Raw genomic sequence first — 19,751 nt, forward strand, 5'->3', positions numbered from 1 at the left:
TGTGCAAACCGGTGGAGCACTGTCATTTCGAGCAGTTTCTCAATCAGGCACTGCGCGTCAGATTAGTGATGGGGCTGGCAAATTGTCAAGCAAGGCAAATATTATTAGGAATGGATCAAGATGTTACGTTACAGATTGCCTACAGAACTGCCTGCAGCTCTGAAATGGCAGATAAAAACTTGCAAGTGGGTCAACCAGACCTAGTGGTCGGGAGGTCTTCATGCCAATAATACTTCTGTTGTAGGAAATACAACCACCGACAAGAAAACTGTTTCTTCAAAAATTCTAAATGCAACCATTGTAACAGCTACTATGGTAGAGCTACTGAAGTAATAGGAAAAACACATGCCAGACTAGTCAACTCGAGACTAATTTATTCAGGATTTTATATACTGCATGACCTGGCCTCCACGGGACAAGGTGGGACGTCACTATGAGATTGCTGCTGATCCATGGGACTGGAAGGTTTAAATTTAGTCTTGTAAGTATCCTACGCCTTCCAGCAGGAGATTCAACAGCTCAACGTGCCGTTCATCGGCACTCAGTATCTCTTTTGTGCTGTCCTGGTGAGTAGGCAGACATCCGTATTATGGTTCCACAGACTCACACCGATGACAGTTTGCATTGCCGCGCTGTTCACCCGCTTGTCCCGCTACACGGCTGCTACATCACCCTCCCCCCCCAGAATTGTTGTCGGAAATTAAAACACCAGTTGCGTGTGCCTTAGGCGGACGCCCACACTGTCTGGGATGGGGACACTGAATGGGTGAGGCGGGATCCATATGGACAGGCTTGAGTCTGTCTACACTAAACAGCTGCAAATGTCCCCCAATGTCCAAAGTAAACACAACTCCGTCCCTCTTAATCACGCAGAAAGGGTCCTCATATGGTCATTGTAACGGCGCTCCTGGGATCTGTTTGCGTACAAAAATAAACTCAGCGTCCAGGAGCTGTGGGGGCACATGTTATTTAGGGGTTCCATGCCAGATGGTAGGAACAGGTTTCCTGCTAGTGATACCGCGTCAAAGTTGCTGAAGGACATCCAGGTCAGAGTTGATTGCGAAATGAATGTCCCCTGGAACTGTAAGGACTGTACCATAAAGCATCTCTGCAGATGATGCAGACAAATCTTCCTTTGGGGCCATGCGAACTCCCAGTAGAACCCATGGTAACTCATCGACCCAATTGGGACCAGTGAGTTGAGCCTTAAATCCGGACTTTAGTTGCCTATGGAAACAATCCACAAGGCCATTGGACTGTGGATGGAATGCCATAGTGTGGTGCAGTTGTGTGCCACAAAAGCATGCAATGGCAGACCATAATGCAAAAGTGAATTGTGCTCCGCGGTCTGAAGTTGTGTGCGTTGGGACACCAAATCTAGCGATCCAATTGATGATGAATGCTCTAGCATGTTTCAGTGTCACTGGATGGCAATGGGATGGCCTCTGGCCAGCATGTGGAACGGTCCACCACTGTTAAAATGTATCTCATGTTTTGAGATACTGGCAATGGCCGACCAGGTCCACATGCACGTGTTCGAACTTCCTGTGTACTGCTGGAAAAGGCTGAAGAGGTGCCTTGGTGGGCCGCTGAATTCTGCCCGTCTGGCAGGAGGCACATGTACATGCCTATTGAGCAACGTCTTTTCTTAGTCCATGCCATACGTATTTATTTGACATGAACTTGACTGACATTCTGATGGATGTACGAGACAAGCTGTGTATCTGGTCGAAAAGGCATTGCCTCAATGATGCCAGAATCAACGGTTGGGTCGCACTGTTGTGGTGCCACCCGTTATTTGTCCAGGTTAGTAATGGCCGTACTGTCTGCCTGAACATTGGGGTCTATGGCCTGTGCATTGACCAATTCAAGTATATCAATTCCACCCTGAATATGATATACAGTCGGTCTGGACAGCATACTAAATCTGCGATGAGATTGTCTTTCCCTGAAACATGGTGCACATTGTGGTGAATCTGTGTCGTGCTGTTAGTCTCTCGCTGTCAGTCTCTCGCTGTGCTTAGTCTGCTTTACTGACATTGGCCATGTATTATCTCTACCACTAAAGACACTTCCCTTGAGTATAACTATGTACGTACCCATTATCATTCATTATTGTACCACTAGTTTCTGCTAATAAAAGCCATGATTCTTGGTTAACTACACAGCCTTCGTCTTCTTCATTAACTGGCACTTCACGATAAGTGATGCTGCTGTCTTGCCAACCATGGATCCGTTATTTCCCTAAAGGCAAAAATGAGTGGCTTATGATCTGTAAACACAGTGAAATGGCAACCTTCAAAAATATATCGGAAGTGCCGAGTAGCTAGATACAATGCCAAAAGTTCCCGCTGGCCTTAAATGTCTGCTTCGGCTGAATCTTGCAGTCAGGGACACCAATTGTAGCGACTACTACGGTAGAGCTACCGAAGTAATGCATAAAACACATGCCAGACTAGTCAACTCGAGACTGATTTATTCAGGGTTTACAGGCTTCTTTTATACACTGCACGTCCTAGGCTCCACGGACAAGATGGGATGTCACTATGAGATGGCTGCCGATCCACGGGAACGGCAGGTTTAAATCTACCCTTGTAAGTGTCCCACGCCTTCCGGCAGGAGATTCAATGGCTCAACGTGGTGTTCCTCAGCACTCGGTATCTCTCATGTGCGGTCGATTAGGTGAGTATGTAGACATCTGTATTATGGTTCCACATTCCCGCAGAACCGTGCTGGCGACAGTTCGCTTTGCCGCACTGTGCGCCCGCTCGGCCCGCTACACCATTGCCAAGCTCCTGAAATTTCAGCTCCTGAGATATTAGACATTCGAGGTATAAACGGAGGAAACACAGCTATCTTTATACAGCTAAAAAATAAATGAACACACCCCGAAGATGGAGTTAGACATGGGTCAGAGGTGTTCCTAATGTCATTCCATGTAAAGGAATGCTTGCTACCACACCTCCTGGCAAAGACAACCGAAATAACTAAAATCTGTTACAGGAGACAGATTCAGTGTTTGGAAAATGTACGGTCCAAGTACAATACAAACAACAGCAACCAAAAACACTCTCTCACTACATCATAGATACATCCCTCACTTCCATCAACCTTCTAAATCTTCTGCTGCCGAGGAAAGGCAGACAATGTACTGAAGGGGCTTTCCCACTCTGGACCTGCTCTTTTCTCTCTCTTCCCATCAGGGAGAAGGCTCCAGAATGTTAAAGTGCACACTAACATGCTTACTCTTTCTTCCCTGCTGCTATCAGGTTCCTAAATGATCCCAACAATTATACTCTCATGTTGCCTTGGTGGCACATTTAGTATGCAATGCTGCTACTGGGCCAACAAGCAGGGTTCAAATCCCGCATTGTTTGTAAGGAATTTGAACGTTCTCCCAGTGTCTGCGTGAGTTTTCCCCCCCGGGATTCCAGTTTCCTCCCACCATTCAAATCATATGGGGTTGTAGGTTAATCAGGTGTAACTGGGCAACAGGGGTTTGTGGGCCGGAGGAGCCTGTTACTATGCTGTATGTCTAAATTTTTAAAAAAATATTGACGATTACAGCAAATGTCTCTAAAACTAGCAGGAATAGATTCTAGGCGAGAAGGGAAAAAATTAAAAGGAACCTGAGGGGGCAACTTTTTTCCACGGAGGTTAGAGAGTGGTGTGTATGTGGAATGATACAAGAACTGAAGAGGCAGGCACAATTGCAACCTCTGAACAGATACATGGATAAGCAAGGATTAGAAGGATCTGGGCCAAACGCAGGGAAATTGGACAAGCAACTTGGTCAAATTGCACAAGTTGGGTTAAAGGACCATCCCCAGGATTTGCTGCATTTATTTTCAAGAGTACTTTTTTTTTCATTTTCATTACACCACCTACTCATCTGGCGCTCGTTATTTCCAATAAATTATACTCGTGTATTTCGTGTGTGAGACAGTGGCCGTGAACACGCTGGGACGCGATTACCCTGACGGACTAGCCATCTTCTCCATCATCAGACGTAGTTACAGCCCCCACTTTCTTGACTTAACTTTAGTTCGTACATAAATTCCTTGGCCTGCTGATTCTTCTATGCATTGCTTTTTATTTTGTTCTTGGGACTAGGTGCGAGGTTAATACAGGGAGATAGAAAGGACTGCAGATATCCACTGTTCATTTTCCTCCACAGACACTGCCTGACCCGCCAGCCTCTTCCAGCACTTTTGTTTCTCTCAGTAAGTAATTAACAAATTTCTCCCAATGTCCTTTCCGGAGGCAAAACTGCCACATGTCAAAGTGAATTTTCCCAAACTCGTAACATGTTTCGAGACCTCACTTACAGTCGACTGGCACGATGCAGCCGTGAATTTACGGCCAAGCACCATCAGCTGACCACCCAGAAACACCGCCATCGCTCGCCCTTCCTGCACTTGCCAGCGCGCACGCGTGCGACCCCGCCGCCGCGTCACGGGACGTCGCGTGCGACCCCGCCGCCGCGTCACGGGACGTCGGTCACGTGAGGTGAGGCGAGGCGGTCGCGCTGCAGCGTCGGTCGATGAAGCTGCGTCGGGGATGTGGTGCCTCAGGTCGTTCGACCCGGATGGAGGTATTGAGCGCTGTTCACTGTCCAGGAGTACGCGGGTAGCAGAGGCCTCCCTCTCCCGGGAAGCTGGTAAACTCTGGGTCAGCAGGTTGCCGATCCCGTGTCCAGCGCTTAAGAAGCGGACGGCCCGGCCGCCATGTCCTTCACAGCTGAGGGCGTGAAGGACACCTTTGGGCGGCAGGTGTCATAATAAGAGGTCGTGGCGTGTCGTCCTTTTGACTTGAATATAGGGAGACCAGATACAGAGTGACTCCTCGTTCCTCTCGAGATCTGTGGCAAGCATAAATGTTTAAAATGAAACTTCATACTCTCAAGCTTGACAAGTTCTGAGTCGGCATGTTGAGGCTCTATCTCCATAAAGTTATCTTCTCACGTTGGATATCCAACAATTTTCGGGGTCCCCCCCCCCCCAAGTCAAGTGACTTTGTTTTTCAGTTCAGGTTTTCTGACGTTTTGGATGTGAGTTTGAAAGATGATACAAAAAACAGTGGGATGGCAATGAATAATGTTAACATTTATGTAAATGTATTCAAATAAAGTTTGATCCAATTAACAATAAATGAAATGAATTTTATCCTTTTTAATTGAATTTTTAAACCTAGCATGTTTTTGTGATCAACGGCACCTCTAACAATGGTGGTGGTACTTCGCTATTAGAGTAGGGACCAACTTATCTTGTGAGGCTTGTCTGAAAGTGATATTTTTAAGGAAAATACTTTTCTGAGCTACCTGAGAAATTTGAATATTATTAAAATAATTGAGAGTTCACGGAAATAGTAATTGAACTGGGGCCATCTGATAAAGAAGTGAACTTGCTTCGTGAGTACTGAAGAATTTTAGACCTTTAGGAGGGTGCACTACATAAGAGTCTGAAGAGCTGATTGAAGATTTTTTTAAAAAATGGAATTAAAAAGACTAATGACAAGGAACAGTGAACACCAGAACCTGAATGATTTTGTCATTATTATGCTTTGTGAGTCCAATTGCATCTTAATAAAACAGCTGTAGCGGAGTCACTACAGGTATAGCTCAAGGTTGAAAGAAGATTCACACACCAAGGGAATGTAATCGACACTGGCTTTATTGGACTGCAGCTCTGACTTTTATAGGCAGCCGCTGTGTCACCACCAGGCTTGAGCGAGGCTGGCTGCTGATTGGCTGTCCTGGACGTGTGAGCCCAGATTGGATCCCCTGCAATCCGCTGGTGGTTGGTCAATTTGACTGCTATTCCTGCAGCCTATGGGATCAGGCTTTTCATCCCATGTGCTGACTACCCGATCATTGTGTTCGACAGCTGTTTGCTGTGTCAGCCCACTTCTTCTCTTTGGCTTGGCTTCGCGGACGAAGATTTATGGAGGGGGTAAATGTCCACGTCAGCTGCAGGCTCATTGGTGACTGACAAGTCCAATGCGGGACAGGCAGGCACGGTTGCAGGGGAAAATTGGTTGGTTGGGGTTGGGTGTTGGGTTTTTCCTCCTTTGCCTTTTGTCAGATCATAAATAACAAATTGAAACAGAGAGTTCATTTTAGTCATAAACTGAGGGGTTACTGTAGTTTAGCAATCTGGTGTAATACTGAGAGAGTGGTGTATTGATAAATGTGTTTTTTTTTTTAGCTGAAATGTAAACTGAGGTTGTACATCAGAATTTATTGTCATTAACAAGTCATGAAATTTGGTGTTTTATGGCAGCATCAGGGCAATCATTCATATTATGACCATCTTAAAACATTATTAGTCATTGAGTCACCTCACTCTACTCTTCTTGGGAACTGGGATGATTAATGCCCTTTTGAAACAGGTGGGAATGTCTGACTATAGCAATGAGAGGTTAAAAATGTCTGAATGTGCCTGCTAGTTGGTTGCTGCAGATTTTCAGTACCCTGCCAGGTATGCTTTAAGGGCCAGATGCCTTGCGAGGGTTCACCCTCCTGATTGATGTTCCGACATCGCCTTCAGAGACAAATATCGCAGGGTCCTCAGCCTTTTCAGGGATTTTGGTAGGCACTTCTTCTCAAAGCAGGCATAGAAGGAATTTATGGCATGTGCTATTTCACAAATTATCAGGGTATATATTTTGGGTGTCCAGAACAATTTTTCATCATCACCAAAGCAACTACATATTAAGAGAAAAAGTACTTTACACAAAAATGCTGGAGATATCAAGCAGGTCACACAGGGTTCTTTATGTAACAAAGGTAAAAAATACCTAACCAATGTTTTGGGCTTGAACCATTTATTCAGGTATGAGCAACAAGCAGATAGGACCCTGAATAAAATGGTGGAGGGAGGAGCACAAGCCCAAAATGAGGTCAGAGGTGGATATGGGTGGGAGGGTACAAGAGGAAAAAAAATGCTGAGAAATGATGGGGAAGGGAATAGCTTTCTGAATGGAGAGAGAACCGGTTGGAGAGATTGAGTAAAGAAGATAGAGGGATGAGGAAGAGAGGGAGACAGGGGAGTCACAGAAACCAGTTAATGCAATCCAGTTGGAAATTGCCCAGATGGAATATTAGGTATTGCTCTTCCAATTTGCAGGTGGCCTCGGTTTGGCAGTGCATTAGGCCATGGACGGGCATGTTGGCACAGAAATGAAGGAGAAAAAGAACATTGTTAGTTCTCCTGAGACTATTAAAAGTAATATCTTGATGAATGATTTCATTTTAAAACAATGCCTGACAACAAATGCCATTGTCAATCTATTTTAATCTTTGGGGTGTATTCATTATTGTGGTTTTCACTTGTTATTAAGAGTGTTCTGTTTTTGGGAATCATGTCATGGAGTTGGCAGAACAGATTCTATGAACCACCTTGTATAGTTTTGTTGAATACATTCCTTGTAAAAACATAACTTCTGAGTCTTTGCTGTAATTAGAATTGATCAGGTTATCAATATGCCTGCTTCTCGACTTAAAGCAGTTGGGAAAAATGTGAAATATTTTGACTTGCCTTTTCTTATACCCATTCATAATTGTCATGTTACAGATGGACCTTACTATTTATTGGTTGGTGTATCCTACATTGTTGGGCGAAAAAATTGTGCAATCCTTCTACGTGATGATCAATCCATCAGTCGATCACATGCTGTGCTTTTGATTGTTCATCCTGCCACAAACCTGGTAATCAATCACCTGTCAATTTTTCTTTAGTCAAATTCAGGAATGTTAATTTCTTCAAATTAGAGCCGTAATTTGTTTCTTTTCAATCATTAGGATTTCCTTGTCATTTTCACCATCATTTTAGTAAATGTCATTGTAATCAATTGGATTTGGAGACAAATCTTGAACTTGTCATTTAGTTTTTATTAACAGTAGATTTTGGATGTTGTCTTTTGTAGCAACTGTGTAACAGTGTGAAATGAAGAACGAGAAAATGATCAGACGTAGTTGACTCGAAGTTCAGTAAAAGTTGTTCACTAGTCACACGCAGCTTTTGAAAACCCTGAGTGTTCCAAATGATGTCGACACATTGTGATGTCATGATGTACTTGGAACTCCCCACCCCCCCCAAAAAAGGCGATACAAGGCTAAACCTCTGGTGCCATTACTGTCCACCACTCTTGGGCAGTCGTCCATGCCTTCACATTGGGGATTGTAGGGGCCGAGCAAGGTCGAAATGAGCAGGCTTTAGTCGATCAATCGTAAACGTCTCTGGATGCCCCCCAATGACCAGTACACAAGTTTTGTTTTGTAACACTCTGAAGGGGTACTCATACGGCCTCGCTAAGGGTGGCCCGTCTGCACCTCTACGCACAAACACAAACTCAGTCCTGGAGTTCCTTTGAGATGAAGGGTGTCTATGTTCCATGCCTTGACGTAGGAACTGGGGCCAAATTTTCCAAGCCGCTCCTGCAGTCTGCCTAAGACTTCAGTCAGTGGCACCTGTTTGTGTGCTGCAGGCACAAACTCCCCAGGTATAATAAGTGGGGCTCCATAAACCAACTCAACCAAAGAAGAGTTGAGATCCTCCTTGGATGCTGTTCTTATTCACAGGAGGATCCAGGGCAACTCATCCACCCAATCAGGTCCTTGGAAGTGGGCCATCGGTGAAGCCTTCATGTGCCTATGGAATCGCTCCATCGGGCCATTTGACTGTGGGTGGTAGGATGTCGTGTAGTGGAGCTGCATTCCCGGCAGTCGCGACAAAATATCCCAGAGTTCGAGGTGAAGTGTGGGCCACTGTCGGAGGTGACCTATGTGGGTAGGATGAACAGAGATACCCAAGAAGAAATAAAAGCTCTGGTGCATGAATCGATCGATGGCTGTTAACAGTACCTAGACCCTCGTGACACCGGAAACAGGCTGACAATGTCGACATGCACAGGATCAAATCTATGCTGCGATGGCTGGAAAGGCTGAACTGCATCTTCATGTGCCTTTGCAGTCCATGCACATCTTTGCCCAGTACATGACCTGTTTTTTGAGTCCATGCCATACAAACTTGTCAGCTATCAGGTGGACTGTCACTCAAGTGGAGGGGTGGGACTCTGTGAATGGCATCGAAAATGTAGGGATGATAGGGTGAGACTGACCTATGGAAACATCGCACAGGCTATATTCTCGAGTTGCAGGCTCATGAAGGTGGTTCTTTAAGCCAGGAGTTCATCGTCCTGACGCTGAGCTTTGGTGAACGCCATGTAGTCTACACCCGGAGAGAGGGCACGTACTGCTTGAACGAAGGAGTGGGACAGGGCATCAGCCACCACGTTACACTTAGCAGAGATAGGTTTGATCCTGGTTGAAAACTCAGATATGTAAGGTAGGTGGCGTTGCTGGAGGGCTGACCATGGATCTGATGTCTTTGCAAAGGCGAACGTTAGCAGCTTGTGATCAGTAAAAACTGTGAAGTCCCTGCCTTGCAAAAAATAGCGGAAGTATCTGACTGCTAGGTCATTCCCTATCGAATGTGCTGTATTTCATTTCCAGAGGGTGGCGGCCCCTACTGAAAAAACATGCTAGAGGCTTCCAAGACCCTGCCTACTGCCGCATCGCTAGGGTGTCTTTAGTCTAATAGAATGCTATCATTGTATCCTTTGTCACTCGAGTTCTTTGGCAAAGCTGGACATGAGGCTGGAGGGGTTTCATAATATGAGTTAAAGAAGGTAGAAAGTGACAACAGAAATTGACCATCCCCACAACTTCCTGGAGTCATTTGATCTTATTGGGCCTCAGGAGTTTGAGGATGGCTTCCACCTTGCTAGGCAATGGAACAACCCCCCCGGCTGCTGATCTGTTATCTCAAGAACTCGATAGAGGACTACCCGAATTTGCACTTAGCAGGGTTCACATTTAGCCCAAACTCTTGTAGGCAGCGGCAGAGTAAACACAGATGCTGCAGGTGCTCTTTGTGGGAGTGGCTAGCAACAAGTATGTCATCCAAATATATGAAAAGGAAGTCCATGCCATGCCCCACTGCGACCATTAGTTGCTGGAATGTTTGTGCAGAATTTTTGACCCCTAAAGCCATTTTCTAAAATTTGAAGAGGCCGAATGATGATGATGGGAGTCTTGGGCACATCCTTCAGGTTTACAGGTATTTGGTGGTATCCATTTCCCCAAATCAATTTTAGAAAATGTCCTGGCCCCATGAAGATTAGCTGTAAAGACCTGCATATGGGGCACAGGTTAGGGGTCTGCATTGATAGTGTTGTTGAGACGCCTGTAATCCCGCAAGGTCTCCTGTGGCTTAGGGCACCATATGTAGCGGGAAGCCCACGGGCTATCAAACCTGCGAATGATTCCAAGTTCCTCCATTTTGTGGAATTCTTGTTTCGCAAGCCTTAACTTGTTGGGTGGCAGGCGACGGGCTTGGGCATGTAGAGGAGGTCCTGAGGTGAGGATGTGGTGTGCTAAGCCATTTTGGCTGTGGCAGTGAAGAACTCGGGAGTGACAATGTCCAGAAACTCTGCAAGAAGTTTTGCTAATTCATTGTTTGAATACTCCATGGTGTCTAGGTACAGGGCAGAAGTTTGGCTTGGAAAAGCCAAGGCAGAAATTTTGGAATGTTGTGGTATTCATTTTAAGACCACCATCAGTGAGTGGGCTCTGAGGAAATTGGCCAGGACACAGCAACAAGAATGAACTTCCATGTGAACTTGTTGTCGCTGAATTTCAGTGTGGCCTACATATGAATTGAACTGTTATTCATCGCAATAAGTACCAGACCCGCTCTCCTAGTATGGGTGTCAAAGCCCGAAGGAGGAAGGGCACTACATCCGCACCTGTTTTGACTAGAAATTTGCGCTGGGAGAGTTCATCCCAGATGTAGAGTAGACTGTTAGGGTAGCCAGCCACCATTGCCATTAGCGATGACTGGCCATGGCATTTTCCACAAAGGTGCAAGGAGGTTGGCAGCGGCGAGCTCCAAAACCCCAGCGTTGATGGTAAAAGCACCAGATGGTTGTCATGGAATCATACTGGTCCGGGGTAATGTGCACCCTCATCACCGGTACTCGTGGAGCCTGGGCCTTTGGATGTGATTCAGTGCAAATTTCTGTGGACTTTGCACCTTGCTGTTTCATGCATGTTGGCCACTGTTCGAGCGTTATCAAAGTCCTCGTCACCCAACATGAGGCAGGTGTCTTCTGGCATATGCTCTAAAAACACTGCTCAAAGAGCAAGCAAGGCCTCTGGCCATCTGCCAGTGCCCACATTTGTTCATTACCTCTGAAGGGGCGCGATCCCCCAGGCCATCAATATGGAGGAGCTGTACAGCTCTCTTGTGCCATGAGAGATCATGAATCTGGAGAAGGAGGGCTTTTCGGGCTCCATACTTGCTGAGACATGGTGGGTCCCAAAGGAAATCACTACTCGACTGGCCGTGTCCTGGTTGAGGGTGCTTACATGATAGTACTTAGTGGTGTCTACCTCAATCTTACGAATGTGGAACTGTGCTTCGGCCTGCCCGAACCAAACTTCAGGTTGAGAGGTCCAAAAGATAGGCAGTTTGAGCGAAACCACTGCATTGTCCATGTTGGGTCCAAAATCTGTTTACGTCCATCGGAGTCACCAATGTAGTAACTGTGTCGCAGTGTGAAATGAAGAACAAGAAAATAATCAGACTTAATTGAGTTGAAGTTCAGTAAAAGTTGTTCACTCAAACAGTCACACACAACTTTTGAAAACCCCACACGTTCCAAACGATGTCATCACATTGTGACGTCATGACATCACTTAGAACTTCCCGAGCCGGTTTGGTTAAGCCTCCAGTGAGCCGCTACACTTTCATAGTTTTACAAATGTCAAAAAGTTAGTATGTCATCCAAAATTGCCCAAAGATAATGAGATAAAAATAAGTCTGTACTAATAGTGACTTGTCTCTTTTACCCCAATAAGATCTGCTAGAGAAGAGGTTATTCATAAATGAAATTTGTTGTTTGCAGCTTTATTGTTGTTATGGCATGAATAAGAGTGGTATTTAAGATCACTATTCCACATTATGAGGGTAGAGCAACAGAATTATATGAAATGTGTCACATTTTAAGCTACTGTTCAACAAAACAAATTGATACAATTCTTTATAATCAAGGTTAAACACCTTCAGTAAAATCTACTTATAATATAAAATATCACCTCATAAATGCACCAGATTGAATTGTATGTATGTAAATTGCACTTGATTTACATTTTTTTAAAAATCTGAACCTATTTTAGTTTGCAAATTACTGTTGCAAATAAATGATGATTTATTCTTATGTATTTATTTTTTAATAGAACCAAGTTACCAGTACTTCTGTACTGACATTAAGAGATACTTCAAAATATGGAACATTTGTAAATGAGGTGCGATTACAAAAAGGCAGCTCAAGGATCTTGAAGTCAGGAGAATTAGTCAGATTTGGAGTTTTTCACAGCAAATTCAGGTGACCACTTTCTGTTTTGATGTAAACTTTACAAAAAATTATTACAAATTAGTTCTGAAGTTGGTATTTCCTATTCTATTGAGAATGCTTTTTTTATTGTGGACCATACAGAGATACATTGTACCTAGAGGTGTTTAAAAAGGAAAATTGAAATAAATGTCACCAAAAAGAACGTTGTAAATTTTTTTTTAACACTCCCATATTGGACTCCGTTTATTTGTAAAAATGCAAAATATCCCATTGCAACTTTTGAAGATGGAGTTCTTCCAGTGTCATCTTTGCCACCTGGAACAGCTCCTCGGCTGCAATATTCTTCCAAGATGTCAGCTATTGGATGTCAGTACAGGGCCTTTCCAACTGTAAGAGATAGGTTCATTCTCTTAAAATGTTGTGTGGGGCAGTTAACTCCTGCTCTAAATTTAATGGTTTCTAAAGCTATTAAGGAAATCAAATGTCTCTCAGGCAAATATTAAAAAAATATTAAAAATCCCACTACATTTTTGTAATATAGAAACCTACAAAAATATTTCATTTAAATCAGCGTGTTAAATAAATGGATATGAAATTAACGTCCTTGCAATCTATCCATAGGCATTTGCTCCAGTTAAAATTGATGGACATTGAACAGTTAGGCTGGTGAATTGCAGAAGCCTGCTCTTCCATCATATCGCACTCCTCCTTGGATTCAATAAAGGGACTAATGGCAGAGCACAGTTGACCCTAGGGTGGTGTCCAACTTTTGGACATTTGAGACTTCTTATTTTGGGAGTTTTAAGGTTATGATTAGCAATACAAATAAAAGCTGATGGTTCTGCTTGGAACTGCAGGATTCAGGTGGAAGAAACCTGCCCCCAGTTGGGTTATTGAACTCAATTTCTGCTATATTACTTAACAATGCAGATTTTCTGCAATATTTTCAGCAACTAGTGAAATTCTCACATTTGTTTATTCACTTTTAATTCCTGCAATAAATTTATACAATAGCTAGGAGCTTCCAAGTGATGACAGAAATTATTTATAAATTGATGAATGATCATTGATCTTACTTGAAACTTCATTATTATAAATTGATATAATGCACCCCTATCAAAATACATTTCTAATATTTAATTTTGTGAAGCAGTAATAAGATTCATGATTTCTTCATTGTCGTGTAATAATGCATAACATGTAATATTACACAAATGTACTTTCTGCCTGTGGAAAAACACAGAATTCTTTGGACACCATGGTTTTTTTAATTTTTTTTATTTTTCACACTATGAACCATACTGACCAAAATACACACAAACATTTCCCTCTTGAATATACACAGTGTCATTTTCTGCCCTTTTCTCCCCTCCCTCCCCACCCACTCAACGTTCAATATATATGATACATTAAACAATGTCATCACACAATGAAAATAATCAAGAAATTTGTGTCATCCACTTTTACATACTGGGTCAGTACATTTCGTCTTCTTCTCCTGTCATTTTAGGTGGTGGAGGTCCGCGGTAGGACTTCTCTTGTGTTCCATGTACGGTTCCCAAATTTGTTCGAATACTGTGATGTTATTTCTTAAATTATATGTTATTTTTTCAAATGGAATACATTTATTCATTTCTATGTACCATTGCTGTATTCTCAGGCTATCTTTTAATTTCCAGGTTGACGTAATACATTTTTTTGCTGCAGCTAAGGCTATCATAATAAATCTTTTTTGTGCAGACAATGCTGGAGAGATTTAGAAGGTCAAACAGTGTGTTTTATGTAGCAAAGGCAGAGATACATAACTGACGTTTCGGGCTTAAGCCCTTCATCAAAGATTGAGAAAATGCTGGTGAGCATTAGAATAAAAGAGAGGGAGAGGGAAGGGTGGTGGCTGGGCAGGAGATGATAGGTTGGCAAGGGAGGGAGGGAGGGGACAGCAGCACTGAAGGGGGGTGGAAAGGTAGGGCTGTGTTGGTGAAAGAACTGGAAAGGCAAGAAATGGGGGAGGGGAAAGAAAAGGCAAGTAAGTTTAATGGAAACCAGTGAAGTCATTGTTCATGCCATCTGCCGGAGGGTGCCCAGACAGAAAATAAGGTGTTGTTCCTCCAATCTGTGGGTGGTCAGGGTGGGATAGCACATAAGCCCATGAACAGACATGTGACCGTGGGAGTGTAACCCAGAATTGAAGTCACTGGGAGGTTGTTGTGATAACGGATGGAGAGGAGGTGCTGAGCGAAGGAATTTCCCAGTCTGCTAATGGTCTCTCCAATGTAGAGAATGGCACTAAGGGTGCACTGGATGCAATAAATAAGTCCTTTGGATGTACAAGAGAAGTGTTGCTTCACTTGAAAGGCCTGTTTGGGGCCCCAGACCTTGATGAGGGAAGAGGTGTGGGCGCAAGTGTTGCATCTCCTGCAGGTACAGGGAAAGTGCCAAAGATGCAATGGATGGGGAGGGATGAATGCACAAGGGAATTGCGGAGGGAGCGGTGCCTGCGGAAGGCCAAGAGAGGAAGAGCAGGAAAGATGTGTCAAGTGGTGGGATCCTCTAGTAACTTCAGGAAATTCCAGCGGATGATGCGTTGGATGCGGAGGCTGGTGGGGTGGTTGTAGAGGATGAGGGGGATTCTATGTTGGTTGGTTGCATCTGGAGCCAGATAAGCGGGAAATGGAGAGGATGCGGGTGAGGGCTGAGTCGTTAATGGTGGAGGGGAAGCCACTTTTGTGAAAGAAGGCAGAAATTTCAGAACCTCTGGACTAGAAGACCTCATCTTGGGAACAGATGCGGTGGAGACGGAGAAATTGAGAGAAGGGATGAAGGAAGGTGTGAGTAAGTATAGTCCAGATAGTTGTGGGAGTTGGTGGAAAGCTGGCCTCCCAAGATAGAGGCAGAGTGATCCAGGAAGGGGAGAGTGTTATAGGAGATGGACCAGGTGGGTTTGAGGACAGGGTGGAAGTTGGATGCGAAGTGGATGAAGTTGACAAGCTCATCGTGGGTGCATGAGGCAGCCCTGATGTAGTCATCTATATACCAGAGTAAGAGTTGGGGTGAGGGGGTCTTGCCTGTGTAAGCTTGCAGCATGGATTGCTCCACAAAGCCTACAAACAGGCAGGCATAGCTGAGACCCATGCGGGTACCCATGGCTACTCCTTTAATTTGGAGGAAATGGGTTCTGTTAGGTGGAAGTGGGAAGAAGCGAAGTGCTTTCAGACCTGTGTGGGGGATAGAGGGATAAAGAGATTGGACATCCATCATGAAGATGTGGCGGTCCGGTTTGGGGAATCTGAAGTCGTTGAGGAGATGAGGTGATGCGGATGTAGGTGGGTAGGGATTGAACCAGGTGGAGAAAGGATAAAGTCAAGATAGGATGAAATGAGTTCGGTGGGGTGGAGCAGGCAGAAACAATGGGTCTACTCAGATGGTTGGGTTTGTGTATCTTGGGTAGGAGGTAGAAATGGGCAGTGTGGGGGTGGGAGATTATAAGGTTGGTAGTTGTGGAGGGGAGGTGACCAGAGGTGATGAGATTGGAGATGGTTTTAGAGACAGTGGCTTGATGTTTTGTGGTGGGGTCCCATGGGAAGGGTCAATAAATAGGAGGAGGTATCTGAGAGCTCTCGACTGGCAAGATAGAGGTTAATGTGCCAGACCACAACTGCCCTATCCTTCTCTATGGGTTTGATGGTGAGGTTGGGATTGTTACGCAGATAGTGGAGGAAAGAGGGTTCTGTGGAGGTGAGGTTGGAATACAAATGGTAAAGTTGAGATGTTTGATGTCTCAGTGGCATTTGGAAATAAAAAGGTCCATAGCAGGCAGCTGATCAGGACGAGGTGTCCAGGAGAAGGAAGAAGGAGAAAGGGTCCAGGGTGGGGGGTGGGGGGGATAGGGTAGGGGGTGGAGGGAGAGAGTCACAGTTATGGAAGTGGCCCTGGAGACAGAGGCGATGGAAGAAGAGTTTGGCATCGTGGCATGCGCAGAATTCATTGAGGTGTGGGCAGAGGGGTACAAAGGTGAGGCCTCTACTGAGGATTGAGCGCTTTGTCTCAGTAAGGGGAAGGTCAGAGGGGTTAGTAAAAACTAAGCAGGCATTAGAGTGGGGATCGGTGTGTTGGAGGGAGGGTTGGGGAGGTCTGCCTGCCTGCCATAAGGCAGACAATGCGTGGCCATTAGTGTCGTCTGGTGCCCCTTACAGCAAGAGAGAAAGGGAAGCAGAAGAAAATCCCTTCACATTACCTGAGTGTCTGGATTCATCTCCAGTGCTTCCACACCCTCTGCAACCACACAACTTTCTGTTTGATTAATCGCTATCCCTAGTTCTAGATCCAAACCTCCAAAATGATTAGTGTCTTGGCCTGAAACCTTGACCATTCCTTTGCCTCCACAGATGCTGGTTGACCCACTGAGTTCTTCAAGCAGTTTATCTTTGTTCCTATTTCCAGCATCTGCAATCTCTTGTGTTTCCAACAAAAGTTTCTTCTTGTAGTTTAACTTTGTAAAAATTTGTTTTGACTGTGGCTTGATTTAAAACAATATTTTTTAATTGAAAATATTGAAGGAAGTTATCATTGATATTAAAACCTGAGTTTTTCCCTCAGCCCTACAAAATTAGCTATCATTCATTTGAGGGAATTATAATTAATCAATATGTTCTTTCTGATTTCATAGGAATTTTATTTATGTTTTGATTTTTTAATGAAAATATTTTTCAAAGAAAGATTGTGATGATCTGATGCAAAAAAAAACTACTACTAGAAGAACTAAGCAGGTCAAGTAATATCTGATGAGGCAAAAAGACGGTCAACATTTGGGGACTAGAGTTAGACCCTGCATCAGGATTTTATCTAATAGTTTTATTTTCTTTCTGTGTGAGAAGCAATACAAAATTTCACAAAATGTATGCAGACAAGGTAGATTCTACGAGCATAATTTGAATTTGCAGTAAAATATCTTGTGTTACTCTCTGCAAAATAAATGTATTTTCCTATCTTCAGGGTAGAAAATGAACCCCTGATCGTAAGCTCTTCTTGTTTGGATGGGCCAGTTAAAATTGCACTAAACCAATCAATTCATCATCTTGGAGGTCATGTTACCAGCAACTGGACAGAAGATAACACTTACCTTGTTATGTCATCAGTAAAGGTTACTGTGAAGGTTAGTTGAATTGAATAAAAGAAAATGCTCTTTCACTCTGCCAAGTTTTGTGGGTGATGTCACCAAAATATGCTACAATCGATGGTAACAGAGGCAAGGCACCTCAACTCTTCCTCCGTTGTATCGACTACTGCATTGGTGGTGCCTCCTCCATCCACGATGAGCTCATCAACTATATCTACATTTGCCCCAACCTCAAATTCACTTGGCCCATCTCTGGCAACACTCTCTTCTCCCTTGTCTCAGGAGCCTAACTTGCTAGAGATACTGTATTTTCTATAAACTTACTAGCTCCTACCAATGCCTCTACTACGACTCTTCACACACTTTTTCCTGTCAGGAATCTATTCCTTTCTCTTAAATCCTCTGCAACTGCTCGCAGGATGTGTTCTTTTATTCCAGAACATCCGCAATGTCCGCCTCCTTTAAAAAATGGCTTCCCATCTACTGCTATCAACCCTTATTCTCATCTCTAATTTCTGCATATCTGCCCTTACCTCCTTCAATCTGAGACAGAGACAGGATTCCCCTTGTCCTCACCTACCACCCCACCACCTTCCGCATCCAATATATTATCTTACACAATTTCCACCACCTGCAATGTGATCCGACCTCCAGATATATTGTTCCCTCCTTCCTCATTCTGCTTTCCACAGAATATGCAGCTCCAGGACTCCCTCATCCACTCATCCCTTCACATTAATCGTCCTGTCAGTACCTATCCCTGTGACTATAAGAAATACTATACTTGCCCTCCCCCACCACCACCATTTGGGGCCTCAGTCCTTCCAAGTCAAGCAAGTGTTCACTTGTGAATCTGATGTGGTTATTTACTTCATCAGTGTTCCTGATATGGCCTCCTCTACGTAGGAGAGATGACGCAAACTGGGTGATTGTTTCATTGAGCACCTTTGTTCTGTAGGTTGCAATAGCAAAGACCTCCTAGTAGCCAACCATTTTAGTTCCACACACCATTCTCACACTGATATATCTATCCATGGAATATTGGATTAGCTTAGAGAGGCAACTTTGTGTGTCAAAGTCATTTTCCTGCCATATCTCCATAATTCGGACAGTTTCCAAAACTGCTACCATTTTTAGCTTTCATTGCACTTTGTGTGTGAGTATCTGCAGCTCCCAAAGATGAGCAATTCACAACATTTAAGGCCCTTTAAACAAAATTTCTTATTTTGGCCTTAAATAACTACCTCTTGTATGCTAATATTCAAAAGAAGAAATGCTTGTTTTTTGAAACTCTTGAACAGTTTCAATAACTGCACTTTGACTTTTGTGAATGTCAAAATTTGGTATATTGTTGAAGGAAATTATTAAAGCATAACCTTTTGCCTTCCCTTCAGTACATCACAAAGGACCACTAAATCCATGTTGACTATCAAGTATTGGTTACACTTATCATGCACTAATCACATTTTATTTTACCTGCAGTCCCAACAAATTTCTTGAGAATGTACCACTCACGTATGTACCACTGGCCATTTAATCTGCCAACCCACATGTCTTTGGATTGTGGGAGAAAACCTGACCACCTGGAAAAAAATATACTTGGTCACGTGCAGAAACTCCACATAGATAATAATTTGATAGAAAATCGGAAAAATATATTCTTCACGCCCATCCTGGGCACCATCCTCCCATCCTGCTGTTGTAAGGACTTGGTATGTTCTCTTCATGTCTGCATAGGTTTCTTCCAGGTGCTCCAGTTTCCTCCCATGTTCCAAAGATTTATGGGGCTGGTAATTTTTGGTCACATGGATACATTTGGGCTAAAGAGCCTGTTACCATACTGTGTCTCCAAATTAAATTAAAATTCCTAATTTTTCCAATCTTCCATGTATCATCTTGATCTGCTTAGGCCCCAGGCTCTGGAATTTCTTAGATTTTTTTAAATCTCTCTTTTCTTCCTCTTTTAAGACTTGATCAAGGTTCCCCCTGTTTAGCTCAATGCCGAATTTTGTTTGAGATAATTACAATTTTTTTTAGAAATGATCATGAAAAGTATTTAGACAAACTTAAACGGAGAAAATTGCATTTTCTGTTTGGTCATATGTCTATTATTTGTTTTATGAAGATATACCGTATATACCCGTGTAATCGTTTGATATTTTTGGGCCAATTTTTTGGGTCAAATTTGGGGGGGGGGGGGGGGGAAGAGGTCAAT

General features: G+C 43.7%; 2 protein-coding genes across 5 annotated transcripts in view; one reads left to right on the top strand and one right to left on the bottom strand.

Annotated features, from left to right (window-relative positions):
- decr1 (2,4-dienoyl CoA reductase 1, mitochondrial) overlaps positions 1-4,987 on the bottom strand; it is a 54,368-nt gene extending 49,381 nt beyond the window's left edge. The window contains exon 1 of the mRNA XM_069921970.1: positions 4,329-4,987. Within this exon, the coding sequence (XP_069778071.1) occupies positions 4,329-4,400 (72 nt within the window). The 5' untranslated portion in view covers positions 4,401-4,987. The remainder of the gene's footprint in view (positions 1-4,328) is intronic.
- The window catches only part of nbn (nibrin), an 84,218-nt gene continuing 68,951 nt past the window's right edge, over positions 4,485-19,751 (top strand). For all 4 annotated transcript variants that reach the window (XM_069921966.1, XM_069921968.1, XM_069921967.1 and 1 more), the window contains exons 1-4: positions 4,485-4,594; positions 7,575-7,708; positions 12,302-12,450; positions 17,413-17,572. In XM_069921966.1, coding sequence (XP_069778067.1) covers positions 4,561-4,594; positions 7,575-7,708; positions 12,302-12,450; positions 17,413-17,572 — 477 coding nt within the window. In that variant the 5' untranslated portion in view covers positions 4,485-4,560. The remainder of the gene's footprint in view (positions 4,595-7,574; positions 7,709-12,301; positions 12,451-17,412; positions 17,573-19,751) is intronic.

Source organism: Narcine bancroftii, chromosome 2 (assembly GCF_036971445.1).
Source record: "Narcine bancroftii isolate sNarBan1 chromosome 2, sNarBan1.hap1, whole genome shotgun sequence".
NCBI classification, from domain to species: Eukaryota; Metazoa; Chordata; class Chondrichthyes; order Torpediniformes; family Narcinidae; genus Narcine; species Narcine bancroftii.